General features: G+C 34.2%; 3 protein-coding genes across 3 annotated transcripts; 2 read left to right on the top strand and 1 right to left on the bottom strand.

The window, feature by feature from the left end:
- The first annotated feature begins 2576 nt into the window (after window positions 1-2576).
- LOC124826690 (G-type lectin S-receptor-like serine/threonine-protein kinase B120) lies at window positions 2577-6401 on the top strand. Its single transcript, XM_047299590.2, has 7 exons — window positions 2577-4115; window positions 4490-4597; window positions 4715-4956; window positions 5048-5258; window positions 5376-5613; window positions 5707-5854; window positions 6017-6401. The coding sequence occupies exons 1-7, from the start codon at window positions 2813-2815 to the stop codon at window positions 6317-6319; spliced, it is 2553 nt and encodes an 850-aa protein (XP_047155546.1). The 5' UTR covers window positions 2577-2812; the 3' UTR covers window positions 6320-6401.
- A 2905-nt stretch (window positions 6402-9306) lies between these two features.
- On the top strand, window positions 9307-14388 carry LOC124826689 (receptor-like serine/threonine-protein kinase SD1-8). The gene is made up of 7 exons (XM_047299588.2): window positions 9307-10914; window positions 12499-12651; window positions 12742-12932; window positions 13013-13223; window positions 13324-13561; window positions 13646-13796; window positions 13872-14388. The coding sequence occupies exons 1-7, from the start codon at window positions 9648-9650 to the stop codon at window positions 14181-14183; spliced, it is 2523 nt and encodes an 840-aa protein (XP_047155544.1). The 5' UTR covers window positions 9307-9647; the 3' UTR covers window positions 14184-14388.
- Window positions 14389-15180: 792 nt separating this feature from the next.
- LOC124826688 (G-type lectin S-receptor-like serine/threonine-protein kinase At4g27290) lies at window positions 15181-18900 on the bottom strand. The gene is made up of 7 exons (XM_047299587.2): window positions 17545-18900; window positions 17094-17225; window positions 16595-16731; window positions 16312-16522; window positions 15950-16187; window positions 15699-15855; window positions 15181-15578 (listed from the first exon to the last, which is right to left on the bottom strand). Exons 1-7 carry the CDS (start codon window positions 18848-18850, stop codon window positions 15273-15275), a joined length of 2487 nt encoding a protein of 828 aa, XP_047155543.1. The 5' UTR covers window positions 18851-18900; the 3' UTR covers window positions 15181-15272.
- Between the last annotated feature and the right edge of the window lie 1026 nt (window positions 18901-19926).

The raw sequence follows: 19926 nt of genomic DNA on the forward strand, positions 1-19926 counted from the left end.
ATTAAAAAACGTTAATGTGAATGGATTAGTTTTCTTTTGTAATAATATATGGTGTTTAATACTTATTCCAACAGGCAGTGATATGTTGACAATGTAATAGATTTATACAGTCATATGAGGATTATTGTCTTATATTTCTTTTATTTTATAATTACAAAAGTCAAAACAAGTTCTCAACAAGTTATATGATTATATGATTGTGTTTCCTTACAAAATTTAGAATAGTAAAATTGGTTGGATGGGCAAGCCAACTACTAATTTGATAGACTAAACAAACAACTTTAATTTTATTTGACCTGTTATATTTATTTTGTTATATCCTATTTTAATTAAAAAAAACTAAGTTAATGTTGTCGTAGAGATAGAAAATATAAAATAATATTAAATTTTAAATTATTAAATTTTTAAAAGAAAGTTTATATCATTAACTATGGTAAAATAATTTTAAATATAAAAGTAATAATTTCTTAATTTATCTAATTATATATATTAATTAATTGATTATATATTGTAAATATTTATATAATTACACATATGTGTAATATCTTAAACTTATAATGGCTAACCATTCACGAATGTTATAACAGTACGTATGTTTCAAATATTTAAATAAGAAAATTAAATTTATTATTTTTCATATATATATATATATATATATATATATATATATATATATATATATATATATATATATATATATATATATATATATATCTCACCGTGCAGCGAAATTTAACGCCAATTCAAAATAAAATAGTTCTGTATATTATTATTAATCTTGATAAACTTCTGTATTTTTATCTTGACGATGTTTAAAAAATAATCATTTTACAATAAAAAAATATTATTTATAGATATAAATGTTAATTTATTTTTGAATTATCTAATTTATTTACATGATTTTTGTTTTCATCTCCATCATGTATTCTGTCTCTTGATAAAATTGATTGAAACTTTCACACATTCGTAGTTTTCAAGTTTTTTTTTATTTTACATAAGTAATTTAGATGATTAAAAATATTTTTTACTAAGATGAAAAGAAAATTCATAAATTTAAATTAGAAAAAGTGAATTAATAATGGATTCAACGTTGACAAATAAATTCATAGATTTATTAATAAAAAAAAGCATATCAGTTATGTAATGAATAATAATTAATTGGGTATAATATTTTATATACAATCTATCGAAAAGTAATTTTTTAAAATTTTAATATTTTTAAAAATTTTCAAAATGAAGGTATAATTGTGATTTTCTTTTCAAATGAATATTGATAAAAATGAAGACCAAAATTATGCAAAAGTATGTTATGTGAATAATATGCTATTTACAAATATTTTCGTTCGAACATTCCTACTATGAAAAAAATTGTATAAAGCGCGGAGCCTAACTTACGATGTGAAGTATGAAGGAATGTGACGTGAAGAGACCATATGAATCACATTAAATCCATGCTTCTCACTATATATAACACGCAACACCGCCCATAATAATAATGTTACCAAGGCTGAAATAAAGAAGAAAAGAAATAATTTTTTTTTTAGTTTTAATAGATAAAATATCAATTCGATAAAGATAGTACATTATTTTAAATTAAAATTAAAATTTAATATCTACTTTATCACTCGTAACATAAAATCATTCATATTTTTTTATGCTATAAAAATTATTTAACTTTTTAAAAAATAGATCAAACCTTATTCATCATTAATTTTATTCCATTTGAAGGAAATACATCTTAACTAATAGATTTATGTTCCCTTCATTATTCTTCTAAATAAAAACAAAATTTGGTAGTTTTATTTTTTTATGTTTGATTCACATTTAACCACCAAACGGGTAAAACTCATATTAAGTAGAAGAGAAGAAAGTGTCAGAGATGGCGACTGTTTATTGTTAAATGAATAGGTAGTTTATTTGTAAGTCATTGAATTGTGTGTCGTATAGGTTAACTTAAGTTTAAAATTTGACTTAATTATTTAAAGGAGTCGCGTTTAATTTTTACTTTATTTTTGGCAGGCACCAAATGTCACATGATGTTCTGAATCAATCGGCTGAGAAAAAGTAGTAAAACTGGTAATTATTCCTCCAAATTCAATTCTATCTCCCTTTTACGAAGACTTTCTACATATCTATCAATTTCTCTCAGTCTAGATTTTTTCGCCATTGTTTCCATTTTTCATATGATTACTTACTATTCTTTTTCCTTTTTGTGCTAAGCTTCACTGTGAGAAATACAGTGCGGTAATGTGTATCAGCTGGAAACTGGAACCTTCTTCCCACTGTGGCTTCTAATCTCTCTCTGCAGTGGAAGCCATTAAAGTCAATTATTAATACAAGTTACTGCATCACTGTTGTTCTTCAGTGCAGTATCTTTTATCTGTTTATTTACTAAAAAAAAATTTCATACAGTGTTATTTTTTTTATTAATTTATTATTCATTTATAATATTCTAAATCTAATAAAAAATAATACATGTGTTATGTTAAGGTACAATTACCCTTATTTATTATTTTCTTGGGAGGAAAAAAACAAAAAATAAATGAGACACAAAGGGTATTGGGTTATTTTTTCAACGCTTTCTCCAATCTGGGAGCCGTGTCTTCAACAACCACAACACAAGCGTGTCTTCTTCTCAAAATCAAATCGGCTCTTATTCTCTCCGGTCAAATAAATACATTTCGTCTTCTCTTTCTTTTTTTCATGTCACCACAGTCACACCCACTATCTCTTCCCCCCAAAGCTAAAAACACAATCCTATCCTTTATGCTTTCACTACTCCCATTCCGTCACCGCAACAGCTTATAACACTATGGCGGCGATGTCCATCTCCGTCGTCTTTCTCTTCTCTTTCATCTCTTTTCACCGTATGTATTCCTTGGCGGCAAGTTCAGAGATCATTATCACACAGGACGTCGTTATCAGGGACGAGGGGCTTGAGACATTGGTGTCTGAAGAGCTCAACTTCACCTTCGGTTTCTTCGGTTCGGACAACTCCTCTTCCCGCTACGTCGGAATTTGGTACCACAGCATTCCCGCGACACCTGTTATATGGGTCGCAAACGGCGACAAACCCATCAACGGCACAGGAGGATCCATCACTATTGCGGATGACGGCAACCTCGTAGTCCACGATGGTGCCAAGAACCTTGTCTGGTCCACCCAAGTTTCCATCGATAGCAGCACCAAAAACTGCTCGGCGAAGCTTCGTGAAACTGGTAACCTCGTTCTCTCATGCGAAAGGAAAGACTTGTGGCAAAGCTTTGAGAATCCAACGGATACATTCATGCCTGGTATGAGGGTTCCAGTGGGGGCTTCAACTGGGAATAGTAGTGGCTATGTGTTCACTTCATGGAAATCGTCAACGGATCCTTCGAAGGGAAACTACACCATGGGGGTGGATCCTAAAGGGTTACCTCAGATAGTGGTTTGGGAAGGAGACAAAAGAAGGTGGAGAACGGGGTATTGGGATGGTATAATGTTTGAAGGGGTGTCTATGGCAGGAAATTATCTTTACGGTTTTACGCTTAATGGGGATGGTAAAGGAGGTAGGTATTTCATATATAACCCCGGCACTGATAAGGTGAGGTTTCAAATTGGGTGGGATGGCTATGAGAGAGAGTTCAGGTGGAATGAGGATGAGAAACGCTGGGATGTGGTTCAGAGAGGGCCTTCGCATGAGTGTGAGGTTTACAACAAGTGTGGGAGTTTCGCGGCGTGTGATATGGCCACTTCGAATTCACCTGTTTGTACTTGCATACGAGGTTTTGAACCGAAGAACAGGGATCGGTGGGGTAAGGGGAACTGGTCGGGTGGGTGTACGAGGATGACTCCACTCAAGGCTCAGAGGGAGAATGTTACTTCCGCTGACACTACTCAGGTTAGCGTCGGAGAGGATAAGTTCTTGGAGCTTAGTTCTATGAGGTTGCCGGATTTCGCAAGTGTGGTTGGCACGAATGATTGTCAGAAAGTGTGTTTGAACGATGATTCTTGTACGGCATATGCCAATGTTAATGGAATAGGGTGCATGGTGTGGAATGTCGATTTGGTTGACATTCAACATCATGGTACTGGAGGAAATACACTCAATATCCGTCTCGCTCATTCTGATTTAGGTAAGGTAATTAATCCATTATTTTTGTTTTCAAAATTAGCATTTCAAATTTAATTTGCATTTATCAGTACAAATGTTTCATGTGTGGTCTCACACGAAGAAAACTTGACTGTATTCATCCTGTTTCTATCTTGTTTCCAACATTTAAACCGATATATATTGCGAAAAGGAAAATAAAATAGTAGAATGACAAATCTTGGTTGAACTTGTATTTCAGCTAATTAGCCATCTCAAATTCTAAATCACTAAGATACGTTGATTTTTATTGTCTGTGAAGATGATGAGAAGCAAATAATCTTTTTAAATTTCTCACAAGCTTCTATGATAGTCAAGTTCTAATAACTTGTATGACTTTTGTATCTTCCAATTATACAGATGGAGGTAAAAAGAACATGATTGCGATAATATCTGCTGTTGTGGCGGGGTTAATCTGCCTAGGAATCATTGTATGGCTGGTGTATAGATTCAAGGGAAAACTTAAAGGTTAAAAATTCATAATTCATCTCCCCAGATTCTATTATTTTTTATCAGATATTTGACGACAAAGCTGTCCGATGCTATTATTGGTATTGACTTGCCTGCTTTACGTGTTATTTGTAGTTCTGCCTACAGTTTCCTCAGCTTCTTGTTGCAAGAATAGTGATGTACTGCCAGTTTATGATGGAAGCAGGAGCAGAGATATGTCAGCAGAATTTTCAGGATCAGCTGATCATAGTTTGGAGGGGAGCCAGCTAAGCGGGCCAGAATTTCCACTTTTCAATTTCAGTTGCATTTCAATAGCCACAAACAATTTTTCAGAAGAAAATAAGCTTGGCAAAGGTGGCTTTGGACCTGTCTACAAGGTAAATATGCTTCTGTAAAGCCCATCTTTTTAGTAATAAAAACAGGCTTTTCTAAAATGTAATGGAAAAAACGATTTGCTCTATTCACCAGGGAAAGCTTCCAGGCGGAGAACAAATAGCTGTTAAGAGGCTTTCAAGACGGTCTGGTCAAGGCTTAGAGGAGTTCAAGAATGAAATGATGCTGATAGCCAAACTACAGCACCGAAATCTGGTTAGACTAATGGGTTGTAGTATTCAAGGGGAAGAGAAGTTGCTGGTGTATGAATACATGCCAAACAAAAGCTTGGATTGTTTTTTATTTGGTATGTTTCTTCACATTAACCCCGTCAATTTCCTTACGCATTTTAAATTAACATGAAAAGAGACTATTTGGTTCATTTTCTTAACATTTGTGCATTTTCTGGTATACATAATGACAGATCCATTCAAACAAACACAACTAGATTGGAGAAGACGGTTTGAAATCATTGAAGGCATTGCAAGAGGATTGCTCTACCTGCACCGAGATTCAAGACTTAGAATAATTCATCGAGATTTAAAAGCGAGTAACATTTTGCTGGATGAAAACATGAACCCAAAGATATCAGACTTTGGATTGGCTAGGATATTTGGTGGGAACCAGAATGAAGCCAATACAAACAGAGTAGTTGGTACATAGTAAGTATGCTTTGATTTTACTTCTAAGTTAAGTCATCCACTTGTTAATTCCTGCTTGGACCGGGCTAATCTTAATCCATAACTCTGCTGCAGTGGTTATATGGCCCCTGAGTATGCAATGGAAGGTCTGTTTTCTGTCAAATCGGATGTATATAGTTTTGGTGTATTACTACTAGAAATTTTGAGTGGCCGCAGAAACACCAGTTTTCGACACTCTGATGACTCCAGCCTCATAGGATATGTGAGTATCTATCTCCTATTGAACTTTTTTGGTTATCAACGTGAATTCTTTGTTTTGCCGAAATATCTAACATGTCTAGAAAAACTAATTTGAAAATTTTGAGAGTTGCAACATTTTTATCACTAAGTTTACTGAAATGCCGATGTATTTATGATGATGTAGGCGTGGCATCTTTGGAATGAACAGAGAGCAATGGAGCTAATCGATCCATGCATTCGTGATTGTAGTCCTAAAAGCAGAGCTTTGAGATGCATACACATAGGGATGTTATGTGTGCAAGATTCAGCAGCTCATAGACCAAACATGTCAGCTGTGGTGTTGATGCTGGAAAGTGAAGCAACAACTCTTCCCACGCCTACGCAACCTTTGATTACTTCCATGAGGAGAACTGAGGACAGACAATTTTACATGGAAGGCCTTGATGTTTCAAATGATTTGACAGTCACAATGGTGGTAGGGAGATAGAAATCGAATCCTTCCCTTTCCGTGCCAGTTTTGTTTCCAATTCTCTGTCACACTTAAAGCGTAAATATGGCTCTCTTTTTTCCTTTTTGGCTCTACTGAAATTAAATTATAGTATACCCTTAAAATTTGAATCCCCTGTATATGTCACGTAAAAACAAGACAAATCTGGTCTATTAATGTTTATAGAAGTACTTACGAATTATTGATGAATGAGATTCTGATTTCGACAGTAAGATTCATGTCCAGATCCTTGTGAAACATAAGGCCAAAGTTGATGACCTACATCAATCATTGTTTGCAGGTTAGGCAAGTGTGGCATAGAAAAACTAGTTTCACATTATAAAAAGTGGTCAATTTGGTGCTAGGTGTAGTACAATCTTGGAGGACAATATCATAATTTTTGTGCGTCTTTCACATGCATAAAATAAATCCGGAATTTCTGGCACATAAAAGTCGTCAACAGACTGCTCTTTTCTTTTCCACGTCATTTGTACATTATTCTCAATTGCAGGATATTTTCTTTAATTCTTTAATTTATATAAAAGTATATTTTACCATTAAAAAATTTTCATGTTGCATATAATTAATTCATTAAAGTTCAAGAAGTGCATGTGGAAATCATGTTAAAAAAGTGTCGCAATATATGTTTGAGTTTTGTATCCACGCTTTCTCTAATGGTTGATTGATTAGGACATACCAACGACGTGTTTGAAGGGAACAAATTCATGAATTTTCCCTCTCCATCCAATATTATTGAACTTGCTATCACTTTCTTCAAACATAGACTTCATTCGGCAGAACCTTGTAAATTACATGATGTTCAAATCTCCTACCCCATCATGGTCAAGTTTCAACCCCTTTTCGTCACGACGATCTAGAACCAAAATTTGTCTATACGCAAACAAAATTATTTATTTCAATTACGTAATCATCCAAGCACAAAATATTTTGTCCTCACTCGATACCTATTTCATGGATTTCAATGACGTAAACATTACAAGTGGCCGAAACAAAAAACATCACTCAAGTTTTAACATTTGAAACTCACCAGCAGTAACTAAAGACCAAGTAAAGAAAATTACACTTACATCTTTATTAATTTTAAGGATAATGATATTTGACAACATTTTAACACCATTTACGTGTCATTATGTAATTGGTCTATGTTGATGTTTATGATTATTATTATTGATTGTAGAGTAATTTTAGACCTATCACATAATGACACTTAAATAATGTTAAAATGTTGTTAAATGTTGTCAAAATATCATTATTCTAATTCTAAACATGAGTTATGTTAGGTGATACTCTTATTTTTAAAACATTAAAATAAACATTCACGTTTTTATACTTTAATAAACTGAAAATTATACCATTTATAAATTTTAAATAAATATATGCTTTCATTATATATAAAATAAATAACATTTATCTTTCTTGTACTATTTAGTGATATGACATTTAATTCTATTATTTTTTTTATAACAGTTAATGTATTTATTGGATTTAATAATGTAATGATGAAGCATGTATAACATTCCTGTAAATTTTTTTTAATAAAATTTATGTATTCAAATATTTTAAATTAAAAAAAATATGTGTTGATCCAGTACATAATAATTACAATCGTGATTTTAATTTCATGATTTCTCTTAATCTAGTTTAAATTCCTCTAGTATAATGTCTACTCTTTGATTCGTAATATAAACAGTAAACTTTGACCTATCTCAAATTTTATCCTAAATCTTAAATACTAACCCAAAATATAAACTCTAACCTTGAACCTAATTCTTAAACCAAAAATCCTAACCAACTAATTGTTTCTTATTTTTATTTATCGTGAGACTTCGTTAAATTCCTATAATATCCTTATTAAATATATAAGTCTATTTACTTATATACTAGTTATTTTAGTTATTTTTAGTCTATGTGAAATTTCAAACTCACATTTAATTATCATAGCTCTTCCTAAATATCATGGTAAGTCATTTTACTATTTTTTTTATCCAATGGAGGGCTTCAATGAATTATAACAATCTTCCCACAATTGATTTTTGAGTTCTTTTTAATTCCATACTAATCTTCTTACTCATTTTTACTTAACGTGGACGTTCATATTAAAAAATTTTCATACAAAGTTTCTTTTATCCTGAACTTATTGTAGTCATTTTTATCCTGAACACTAACTCTAACCGCTTCTACTTATAGTTAACTTACTCAATTTCATCATATACGAGGGTTTAGACCCAAGTTTAGTCATATCAATTTTTGTTTTTCTAGATTTATCCACTAATGTACTAGTTAATTTAATTATATTTACCTTTTCACTAAACTCTAAATTTGAAACTCTAAACTTTAACCATAACTCTTATCCTACATGTCTAAGTTTATTTTTATTTTTATTTTTTTAATAATTTTACTTAGTTGCACATGTCTCGTTTAGATGATCAAATATTTTATTGATGATCAAATATTTTATTGCTATACATTTAAAACTTGAAAAAGTATTTTTATGACTTATAACTTTTTAATTTTTTAAATTTTATTGTAGAATTTTAAAAGAATTATATTAAATACCACTACGTTTCAAGAAAAAAAAAATTTAAGGCTTAATAGTAGTATTAGCTTGCTTTTGTTGGAATCCGCTGTCAGTTTTTTGTGGTAAAAGAAGGCAACATAGATTTGGTGACCTAATTGGGCCGCCGCTGGTTTCACATTTGGAAGAACAAAACGTCATCCACCCAACCCAAAACTAAACCATAGTTACCTTTCTGTATTAATTATTATACTCTATCATCCACTCAGCCTTTTTTACACCTGAAAGAACGTATAAAGTGAATATGATCAATTCATAACAAATATTAACCAGTATTCTAAAAATAACAGTGTTTGAAAAGAGAAAAGATCATAAAAAGTCCTTACTTGAGGCAAAAAAATAAATAAAAAATCAAATATTTAATGTGTGATTGTTTTTCATAAATCAAACTCTTGCATGATTCTGTGGTGATTGATGAAGTGAAAAAGGAAAAACGTACGCAAGAAGAGGCGGTCGTGAGATGAGTCTTCGGAATGGCTAACCATATTCAGACTGTTGACTGATAAAAAAACAGAGTCGCATAAAAGAGCGACTCTGCTTCTCTTTTCAGATTTGGGAAAGCGAAACCTTATTCAACGGAGAAACAACATAGACCAACAAGAAAGAATGCCAATGCCGGGTTCAATTTGGTTTTCTTAGTTTCCTCACTACCCCACACAATACCAAAACTATGAAACTTGTATTTCTCTTCCTTACCAAACACTTGATCAACTCTCCCTCTGCAAACATAACATGCCAGGTTTAGTATTATTTCTCTTTTGGTTCTTGGCATCACACATCACAATTTCATTCTCCTCAGACACCTTAACCCCAACGCAAACTCTTCTAACCAACCAAACCCTGGTGTCACCAAGCCAAGTCTTCGCTCTGGGCTTCTTCTCCGGGATCAATTCCTCTTGGTACTTAGGCATATGGTACAACAACATCAGCAACGGACCCATAGTATGGGTTGCCAACAGAGACAACCCTCTTCGCAACTCCACAGGATTTCTAACCATCGGAGAAAACAAAAACATGGTTCTGACAACTCCGTCAGGGGAATCTGTTTGGTCCTCCAATATCACCGAAGCCAACAACCCCATTCTTCAGCTCTTGGACACGGGAAATCTAGTTCTCAGAGAAGAAAACGTAACTGACCCCACAAACTATCTCTGGCAAAGCTTCGATTACCCAACAGACACACTCTTACCTGGGATGAAAATGGGGTGGAACCTAGACACTGGCGTGGAGAAACACATAACCTCGTGGAAAAGCGAAGGAAAAGACCCTTCGAGTGGAAATTACTCTTTCAAGATAGATCCTCGTGGGATACCAGAAATTTTCTTGTGGCGTGACGATAATATCATATACAGAAGTGGGCCTTGGAACGGCGAGAGATTCAGTGGGGTACCAGAGATGCAACCTGAAACTGACTCCATCACGTTTAGTTTTTCATACGATAACCATGGTGTGTACTATTCCTTCTCCATCGGGAACAGTTCTATTCTGTCGAGGCTAGTTGTGACTTCGGGTGCCGATCAACTTCAGCGTCTTACTTGGGTGCCAAGCAGCAACACATGGACCAAGTTTTGGTATGCACCTAAGGATCAGTGCGATGATTACAAAGCGTGCGGTTCTTATGGTTTGTGTGACAGCAACGCCTCGCCGGTTTGCACTTGTATGAGAGGGTTCAGTCCGAAGAACCAGCAGGCGTGGAATTTGAGAGACGGATCTGATGGGTGTGTGAGGAAGACGAATTTGGATTGTGGGAGTGACAAGTTTTTGCATGTGGAGGACGTGAAGTTGCCAGAGACAAGTATTGTGTTTTCGAACAGGAGCATGAACCTAGAAGAGTGTAAAGATTGGTGTCGCAGGAATTGTTCTTGCACTGCTTATGCCAACATTGAGGTCACAAACGGAGGAACCGGGTGTGTTACGTGGAGTGGTGAACTCATAGACATGAGGCAGTATGCTTCGGGTGGACAAGATCTCTTTGTCAGAATAGCAGCTTCTGATGCAGGTACCACCTACATACTAAACATTATTTAACATTTTTCACCGCTATTTATTTGCTTTTATTATTTTAAACACTGTTTAGGAAAACCAAACAGTACTTAATAATGACAAAATTTATGCTTACTTATTCATCTGTTTTATTAAACAATTGTTTCTGTTCTGTCTTCCAATCTTCCATACTCTGTTTCATACCAATTTGGTCGACTGAATTCGAATCGATTGAATGTTGAAACATTTTGAAAGGTCATTTTGACATTAAGCACCTAAACCTGAATGAACGAAAATTTGGAAATTATCTGGACAGATCTTTTGGTATTAAATTTTAGGAGGATTTTTTGTTCAATTTCTTGGTGCCGCCCTAAACTTGTTTCACGTGTGACGTGGCTTCTGACCAAGGGTAGGAAAAAAAGAGAGGTATTTGTCTACAGTGGAAATATGAACGAATTGCACTTCTTCATCACCTTTTTCATTCCAGTGGTTGGGTGACCTAACTAAATAAATTCGAATTCTCTATTTTTTCCTGATATTTTGGCTCACGCCACTTTATTAAAGTACTAATTTTCTAGAATTTGCTGGGCCCACTCACTTTTCTCATATGGGCCCTTAGGAAATGGTGCGTTGTGGGCCGGCGTTTTTGACTCGTTACGTTTTCTTCTGGGCGCCACCGGATGCTATGTTCTTTTCTCAGTCAATGCCTATATCACATTTATCACATCTTCTTTTCGACAATATTAAAACATTTACGATTTCTTTTTCCGAAATTTGCATTTTAATGTTATTGTGTACGAAATTAAGCACGAGATGGATGGAGAGAATAGTACTGTTGATACAACTTACAAGCATGGAATAATTTTAACTACATAAAATTTGGCCGCATTGATATTCTTAGTTTAAAACTTTGTAGCAAGAAATGTCATTGATTGAATTTATTTCACAACTAATTCTATCTATTGTTCATGCTTGAATATGGGAAGCGAAGTGGAGAGATTGAATATGATTAGGCAATGGGAAAAGAGGGTCCTGGATCATGCTAAATTCATAGGTTGGTAGATCTTGGAAAGTGAGGTGCGAAAATTCAAAAAAGATAAGGATCTGGTTTATTAATGAGTATCATCTGCACTGTGGTGGGACTCAAACTTATATTTATACATTTTGGTGGGAAGCATTTCAAGCTGCATGTCTACATCAAAGCAAGCAAAATTCTCTTACTTTTCTTAACCTTTTTGTGAATGTGTTTTCAATGATTCATTTTGTAAGGGAAATAAAAAAATGTACAATAGAAAACTAAGCTAATTTCATCAGTCTCCTTGAGCTGAATTTCTGTAGCTAATCTGCAAGTTACATTTCTGCTTAAGTTTAATTCAGACACACTAATGTTCCCTTGAACACAGTAAATAATGGTGTCACATTTTTTTCAACGAGCTTGTAGGTTTTCCAAGTGACATAATTTTCTGTCTTGAATATTTTAGTTATGTAGTCATCATCTATTTTTTAATTTTGCTAGTATTTACACTGCAAAACCTATTTTGTTCCACTTAGAACAAATACTAAGTGGATAAATGTACTAAAAGAAACCTATGTTTCACAGAGGACACTGCAGATGGGTCTCAAAAGTCAAACCATATCGGCGAGATTATAGGAATTACAATTTCTGCTGCGGTAGTAATTGTCGGACTGGTTGTGATTTACTGGAAGAAGAGGAAAGTGTTAGGTATATCGAATGTGAAGACTACCCCCAGAGGTAATGTTTTTCTCCACGTAAAGTTAAGTTAATGGTATACACGCTGTTGTGGTAGATGATCATCCATTCTTGTTCTTGCCACAAAACCAGGTTCTTTCCAAAGAAGTAGAGAATTGCTGACAAGTGACGGGGTACTTTCAACTAACAGAGAAAACTCTGGAGAAAGGAACATGGATGACATAGAGTTGCCAATGTTTGATTTTAAAACCTTAGCAATGGCCACAAACAACTTCTCAGAAGCAAATAAACTTGGACAAGGAGGGTTTGGTATTGTTTACAGGGTAGGTTTGTTTTTTTATAGCTTCCATAATAATCGATACAGAAAACCTTATACTAATAGGAGTGCTTGTGTGGCTAGCAGGGAAGGCTGATGGAAGGCCGTGATATTGCAGTGAAGAGGTTATCAAAAAACTCATCGCAAGGAGCTGAAGAATTTAAGAATGAGGCCAAGTTAATTGTCAGACTTCAACATCGAAATCTTGTTCGGCTCTTTGGATGCTGCGTTGAGATGGATGAGAAGTTGCTAGTGTATGAGTACATGGAAAACAGAAGCCTTTATTCCATTTTGTTTGGTATGTATTTTTAACATTCTACACCTGAGATTTTTTGTTTTTTCAATGCATGCATGTTTTTGCGTAATCTGGTCTTATTTTTATATCTAAATGCTTTCAGACGAAGCCAAAAAACCCATGTTGGACTGGAACAGACGCTACAACATTATATGTGGTACAGCTAGAGGCCTACTTTATCTGCACCATGATTCCAGACTCAGGATTATCCACAGGGATCTCAAGGCAAGCAACGTTCTACTTGACAGTGAAATGAACCCAAAGATATCAGACTTTGGGATGGCCAGACTTTTTGGCGCGAATCAGACAGAAGGAAACACACTAAGAGTTGTTGGAACATAGTGAGTATCACTTCATTGCAAACCTTACTCTCTGCAAGACCAAATATACCGACCTTATTATTTGTATATTTTTCTCATGGACAGTGGTTACATGTCTCCTGAATATGCCATGGACGGAACCTTCTCGGTGAAATCTGATGTTTTTAGTTTTGGAGTGCTAGCGCTGGAAATTATAACTGGGAAGAAAAATAGAGGATTCTATTACTCAAACGATGACATGAATCTTCTAGGGCATGTAAGTGAGAGTGATACTTAGTTGATAGTATCAAGTTCTGTTAATAAACAATTGATGGTACTTTTATTTTTGCAGGCATGGAGACACTGGAGAGATGGCAGTGCATTGGAACTTGTTGATTCATCAATTGGCGATTCGTATTCACCATCTGAAGTTCTCAGATGCGTACACGTTGGACTCTTGTGTGTCCAAGAACGTGCAGAAGACAGGCCAACAATGTCTTCAGTGATGTTGATGCTGAGTAGTGAATCTTCGCTAATGCCACAACCCAGAAACCCTGGATTTTCCTTAGGGAAGAATCCTGCGGAGATTGATTCTAGTTCAAGTAAGCAAGATGAATCATGGAGTGTGAACCAAGTTACAGTCACATTGCTAGATGCTAGGTAGTTAGAAGAAGCATAGCATCACCTAGCACATTTGTACATAAATATTATCCTGTGAATTTACCTTCATATCTGATAGTTGCGGCATCTTTGAGATCTACTTTTTGATCTTGTTTTGGTGTAATATGCAAGAGATACAGTGAAAACGACACTACTTACTTTAAGAGCTTGAACTTACTTTTTGCAGTTAATTCTTACTTCTAATCAAATGGTCGTTAAGAAAAATAAACAGCCAATAAATTTACTTACGTTAAATAAACAATTTAATATCATAAAATCACAATTCAATCATTTAAATTATATAATTTAAATAAAATAAATAAATTTTGATTTTAACCCTTTTTAAAACAACATCACTCACAGTTCCAGGGATGAAGAAGAATGAGGTTATCATGTTTCAAACGCCGTGAGAAGTTTTGTTGGAAGATTTTAGTATATACTATTGAGATGTGGTGATTAAAAGTTATAAAAAAATGTGACAGATGAAAAACTTTATATATTTTAAAAATAGACTTCCTGCAAAAAATAAAAAATAAAAAATCTCGAGGAATAAAATAAAGTTTGCGATTTGAAACATTGAAGTCTAAAAATCTAATATTGAATGACTCCGTCAAAATCAGACTTATTTTTTCCCTTCATAAATAATTAAAATAGTTGACAACGATTCAAATTGATTTGATGATAACTTGGTGTAATTGACTATTACTTTGAACTTTAAAAGTAATATCTAATTAATCAATCACAACGACTATGCTTCAATTATGTATATAAGATATTGGTTCATATGAGAAATTCATGGTATAATGTAAGTTTGAAAAACTTACTAGAACAATGATTCTCAATCCCTTAAATAAAATTTTATTGGATAATCAAGTTTGAAAATGTTGTCTTATATTTTCTCGAACTTCTCCTGAATAGGAAATGAGTTAGTTATTGAGCTTCAACCAAGGATTAGAATTGAATATGTGATTATGCAATTTCGGTAAATTTAGGGATTAATAATTAACTTTGTTTGATAAATATAAATAATTATGAAAACCTTTTTCTGACCAACACTGTTGCCAGGAAAATTACAATACAAGTAAGTTAGCCACTAACTTCGAGCTTCTAATAGAGTTATAGTCATAGCATTGTTACTAAAACTCTCGTTCTCGCTGTACGCATGATGATACTCTGAATCTTCTTCAAAGAAACCAGTTTTCTTTGGTTGGGGAAGAACAATGCTTTCATTGCTCAACATAAAAACAACAGAAGACATAGTTGGTCTATCTTCAGGTAACTTTTGAACACACAAGAGACCAACTTGCAGACACCTTAGTAATTCTGATGGAACCACTGTAAGGTCTAAATTAACATCCATAAATCCCACAGCTCGTCCATCTTTCCATAATGTCCATGCCTAGTTATTTTAAGAGAAGGTTAATACTGGTAAAAGTAAAGATATTATTACGTAGAAAGATCAACAAGTGGCTTTTACAGTAAAGTCAACATATCAGGGCATGTAGTTAGTTTTGGTTACCTGCCCCATCAGATTGTGATCATGATCTGGATGCTTGACTTTGTAGTTACTACTTCTGATCCCGCTTAGTATCTCTAACACTATAACTCCGAAGCTATATACATCAGACTTCAGGGAAAGAATCCCGTTTACTGCATACTCATGAGGCATGTAACCACTGCATACATTATCAGCAAACAACTGATAGTATGAATTATATTATTTTTAGAAAAAAAATTATATTATCCTCAGTAAATCATCATAAAGCTTACATTGTCCCAGCAATCTCTTCTGTTGTTATTGAAGAATGATCTCCTTCAACTATGCGGGCCACACCAAAATCCGAAATTTTGGGGTTCAATTGGCTGTCTAGTAGAATGTTACTAGTTTTTAGATCCCTATGAATGATGGTTAGTTTTGAATCTTGGTGGAGATAAAGTAGTCCTCGAGCAATCCCAATGATAATTTCATATCGTTTCCTCCAGTTCAAAAATTTTCCTTGTATAGGATCTGAGAAAGATCAGATTAGCCATTACAGAACAGGTTATTTAAAGCAAAAGAGTATATATATGCTAGCAGAGTTTTTCAAAGTTGAAATAAGGGGAACTACATAGTCTTGCAGTTGTGGTATTACCAAAAATGAAGTGGTCCAAGCTACTATTTGGCATGTATTCATAGATCAGCATTCTTTCCTCTCTTTGAGTGCACCCTCCCAAAACACTCACAAGATTACGGTGTTGGAGTTTGGCTACCAATCCAACTTCGTTCATAAACTCTGAGATGCCTTGTTTTGAGGTTTTTGATAGCCTTTTCACGGCTATTTCTTGTCCATTAGCCAATTTACCCTGATTTTAAGGTGACAGTTAAGTTGAAGAGGAGAAATAAAAACAAGCTTCTTAACGGAAAAAGAAGATTACCCTGTATACTGGGCCAAAACCACCTTCCCCGATCTTGTTCTCAATGGAAAAATTGTTTGTAGCAGCCAGAATAGTATCTATATCAAAAATAGGTGATGCTTGATCTTCATTTTGATTTCTGTGACTTGTGACTGTGACTGCAAGAAACAATGGGTAACTTATCATAGATATACTTAACCATCATTCATGTGATAACTATTTAATAAGAAAATAGTTTTGTTCTACCGCTCCAGTTAAACTCTGAAGCACCAAAAAAATAATGAGTCACTAAGTTTTCTTGATCAGATGATCATCTGAGCCCTAAGCTGAATATGTATTGAACCTTGAAATGATAATCATATCACAGTAAACTATAGCTATTATAGCAGTTTATTTTCTGTCTTCTCAAATATAAACGTCCTTGTCCAACAAAGATACTAAATGGTTCTTGGATGGAAGAATTTGAAGTGAAAACATTTAATAATGTAAATAAACAAATTGAATTGCTTAAGAATCTTACCCGAACTAGTGCTTGTCCTCCGTTTTATATACTTCTTAGAAAGGTAGAAAATGATACAACAAAGAAGCAGTGCCACAGGTACCGAAATAATCAGTGCAATGTTTTTCCTTTTAGTTGCATTAGCAGTGGACTCTTCACAAGAATCAAGAAGATGCTTAAGTTTCAGAACACGTATTGCTTCAAGAGAATGCATATGTAAACATATAAGAAAATTTAATCAAGAATACATTCTGTTAAAATGCTAATGAATGAATAACTTGTGTCTTCACTATATGTTACTGCTGTTTTCCTAGAACGAGGCAACAAATAGTTCAGATGAAGCCTGGATGAAAAATATATCAGAAAAAGGCCAAGTACAGAGTTCTGAATTTTGTCTTACTCTTTCGTACCAAGATAGAGATGTTGTGAAGGTAAACATTACATGCCATGTTAAAACAGAACCCCTGCATACCTATTTCTGAAGCGGCTAACCTTAAATAAAGATCAAGTTGTACACCCTCTTCATTTATAAGCTGCCGAATGTCAGTCAAGTCCCCAAACCAGAGCAAGCATCCATGTGGCCCTTCATTCAAGGCTGAGTTTGCGTACGCCGTGCAGGAACAGTTCTTCAAGCACTCCACCTTGCATTCTTCAAGATTCATGCTTTCATTAGTCCAAAATTGCAACAACATGGGTAGTTTAACCCAACTTAGTTTCTGAAACCTATCAGCTTGTGTGCAGTTTAAGGGTGTTCTCCTGATGCACCCACCAGACCAGTTAAATGAATCCCAATCTTCCGGAGAATGTGGTGTAAACCCTTTCAAGCAATCGCAGTAAGCAGGAATATCCTTCATATTGCAAATACCGTTCACCCCACATGCTCCGTAGTTATCACAAAAGTCCTTTCTTGCCTCATGCATCAGAGTCCACTTAAAATTTTTGTTGTCCCAGATATATCTTTGAAGGAGTCCATCATCCTTCATCACATATCTTGACAATCTATCTCCAGGTTCATCCCAATACACTGCCACAGTGCTATTTACTGAAAGTTGTGGCTTGAAGGCTGTAATTCCCATAAAGGACAACCAATCATCTGAATTAAAACGGATGCCATCCCAAATTCCACTTCTGAATCTGATGTTCGTTCCCTGGCGGATTACCAACTCAGGAAATTCTATCTGGTCAAACCTGAAGGTAAAGTTTCCAGGAGAGGGGTCATTAGCACTCTTCCAAGAAGTCAAATATCTATTCATACCTAAGTTCTTATCCCAACCCAACATCAACCCAGGTAACATTGTGTCTGTTGGATTATCAAAGCTCTGCCATATGTAACCTTTAGAATCATGCTTCTTGCCATCCATCAACACAAAGTTTCCAGAATCCAACAGCTTTGCAATTGGTTCTTCGATTGAGCTTGATGAACTTGTAAACCATATTCTGTTACCTGCTCCATCAAAAAGTACAATATTACCATCAGCAGCAATGGTTAAATTTCCTCTGGAGTCGTTAAGTGGGATATCTCTGTTTGCTACCCAAACTATTGTTTGCGGGGTAATATTCTTGTACCATATCCCTATGTAGCGGCTCTTTGATGCTCCTGGAGTGAAGAATCCAAGAGAAAAATTCTGTCCAGGAGAAATGAGTTCTTGGCCATCTGCAATGGAAGATGTTGGAGTCAACGCATCGTCTGCACAAGACGTATTCTGAAGGATTGATATACAAGCATAAGCAAACATAATGATATCAAGTTTGTTCCATCTCACTCTCGTCTTGGTCATGTTTGGCAGCAAATTTCAAATGGCACAAAGCTGCACTTGCATTTCCAGTCATCTTTTAAAGCGAAGAGCTTTGACTTTTGAATAAACAAAAGCTCAAGTAGCTATATAAACTATTTCCTGGAATGGTCTTCTTATAAAATCCACTATGTTATGAATGGAAACGACACGGTTCAAACAGCGAGTAGTTTTGTTGGTGTTAGATGATTAATGATTTTTATATTGAGAGTCGTTGAATGCATGTTTACTTGGCGAAGAAGACCTTTGAAAAGTTTTAAAATGAAAACGTTCTTCCTTCAGATATTCAGTTGCGTAATAAATTAATGTTTTCAAATTGAAACTTTGAACTTTCAAGTCTGAATATCTAATATTTTTTTTCTGCATTGTGAAGCTCGAACTGATTAATTTTTCCCATAATCATCCTCCTTCGGAATAAACGTTGTTTGAGATTCGATTTAACATTCAAAACAGACAATTTTTAAGTTTGTTAAGAGACCCAGTCTTTATATTGAACTCAATTTTGAAGATTACTGATCAAATTGATAATATTGGGTTTGGCCACACCTACCTTCCGTGATTATTCTCCTGCATCAATTTTACTGTGTCATTAAAATACATATAGTACTATTTAAACGAAGGATAATGGTATGTATCAAATTCTTCAGGTAGTGAATAAAATATAGTAACCCAAATCAGTGATATTCGATATTTAATGTATAAAATATACTATTTAAACTAAAACATTTAATGTATTCGATATTTCAAAAAATATATTTGTGTGCAAAAGAATAAAAAAAAATCAGTGATTGTTAAAATGGGTGCATTATAGCGACTCAAATCCAGTTCTGATATTAAACCAAGCCCAAAACAAATGATGTTTGGGCCCAAGAAAACTGATGAGCAATCCAAAAGGAAAAAAGAAGGAACATCAAAGGATCTTGGCTAAAGAAAAACAAAGATTTAATCAAAGTTTTAAATATATAATAAATTTGAATGCTTTTAATTAACTCTTTAATAAAAAAAATATTTTACTTTATATTTAATTTTTTTATTTAAATATTTTCTGACTTGATTGTTGT

Source organism: Vigna umbellata, chromosome 5, assembly GCF_029865625.1.
Source record: "Vigna umbellata cultivar VRB3 chromosome 5, Vumbellata_1.0, whole genome shotgun sequence".
Lineage (NCBI taxonomy): Eukaryota > Viridiplantae > Streptophyta > Magnoliopsida > Fabales > Fabaceae > Vigna > Vigna umbellata.

Excerpts from the sequence above, each read along its gene's own strand:
- LOC124826690 (XM_047299590.2), top strand. The coding sequence starts at position 2,813 with ATGGCGGCGATGTCCATCTCCGTCGTCTTTCTCTTCTCTTTCATCTCT. Across the intron at positions 4,116-4,489 it reads TCTCGCTCATTCTGATTTAG|ATGGAGGTAAAAAGAACATG; the intron begins GTAAGGTAATTA and ends CCAATTATACAG. Across the intron at positions 5,855-6,016 it reads ACTCCAGCCTCATAGGATAT|GCGTGGCATCTTTGGAATGA; the intron begins GTGAGTATCTAT and ends ATGATGATGTAG.
- LOC124826689 (XM_047299588.2), top strand. The coding sequence starts at position 9,648 with ATGCCAGGTTTAGTATTATTTCTCTTTTGGTTCTTGGCATCACACATC. Across the intron at positions 12,652-12,741 it reads TGTGAAGACTACCCCCAGAG|GTTCTTTCCAAAGAAGTAGA; the intron begins GTAATGTTTTTC and ends CCACAAAACCAG. Across the intron at positions 13,224-13,323 it reads CCTTTATTCCATTTTGTTTG|ACGAAGCCAAAAAACCCATG; the intron begins GTATGTATTTTT and ends AAATGCTTTCAG.
- LOC124826688 (XM_047299587.2), bottom strand. The coding sequence starts at position 18,850 with ATGACCAAGACGAGAGTGAGATGGAACAAACTTGATATCATTATGTTT. Across the intron at positions 16,732-17,093 it reads GAGGACAAGCACTAGTTCGG|TCACAGTCACAAGTCACAGA; the intron begins GTAAGATTCTTA and ends TGTTTCTTGCAG. Across the intron at positions 16,523-16,594 it reads GTTTTGGCCCAGTATACAGG|GGTAAATTGGCTAATGGACA; the intron begins GTAATCTTCTTT and ends CCTTAAAATCAG.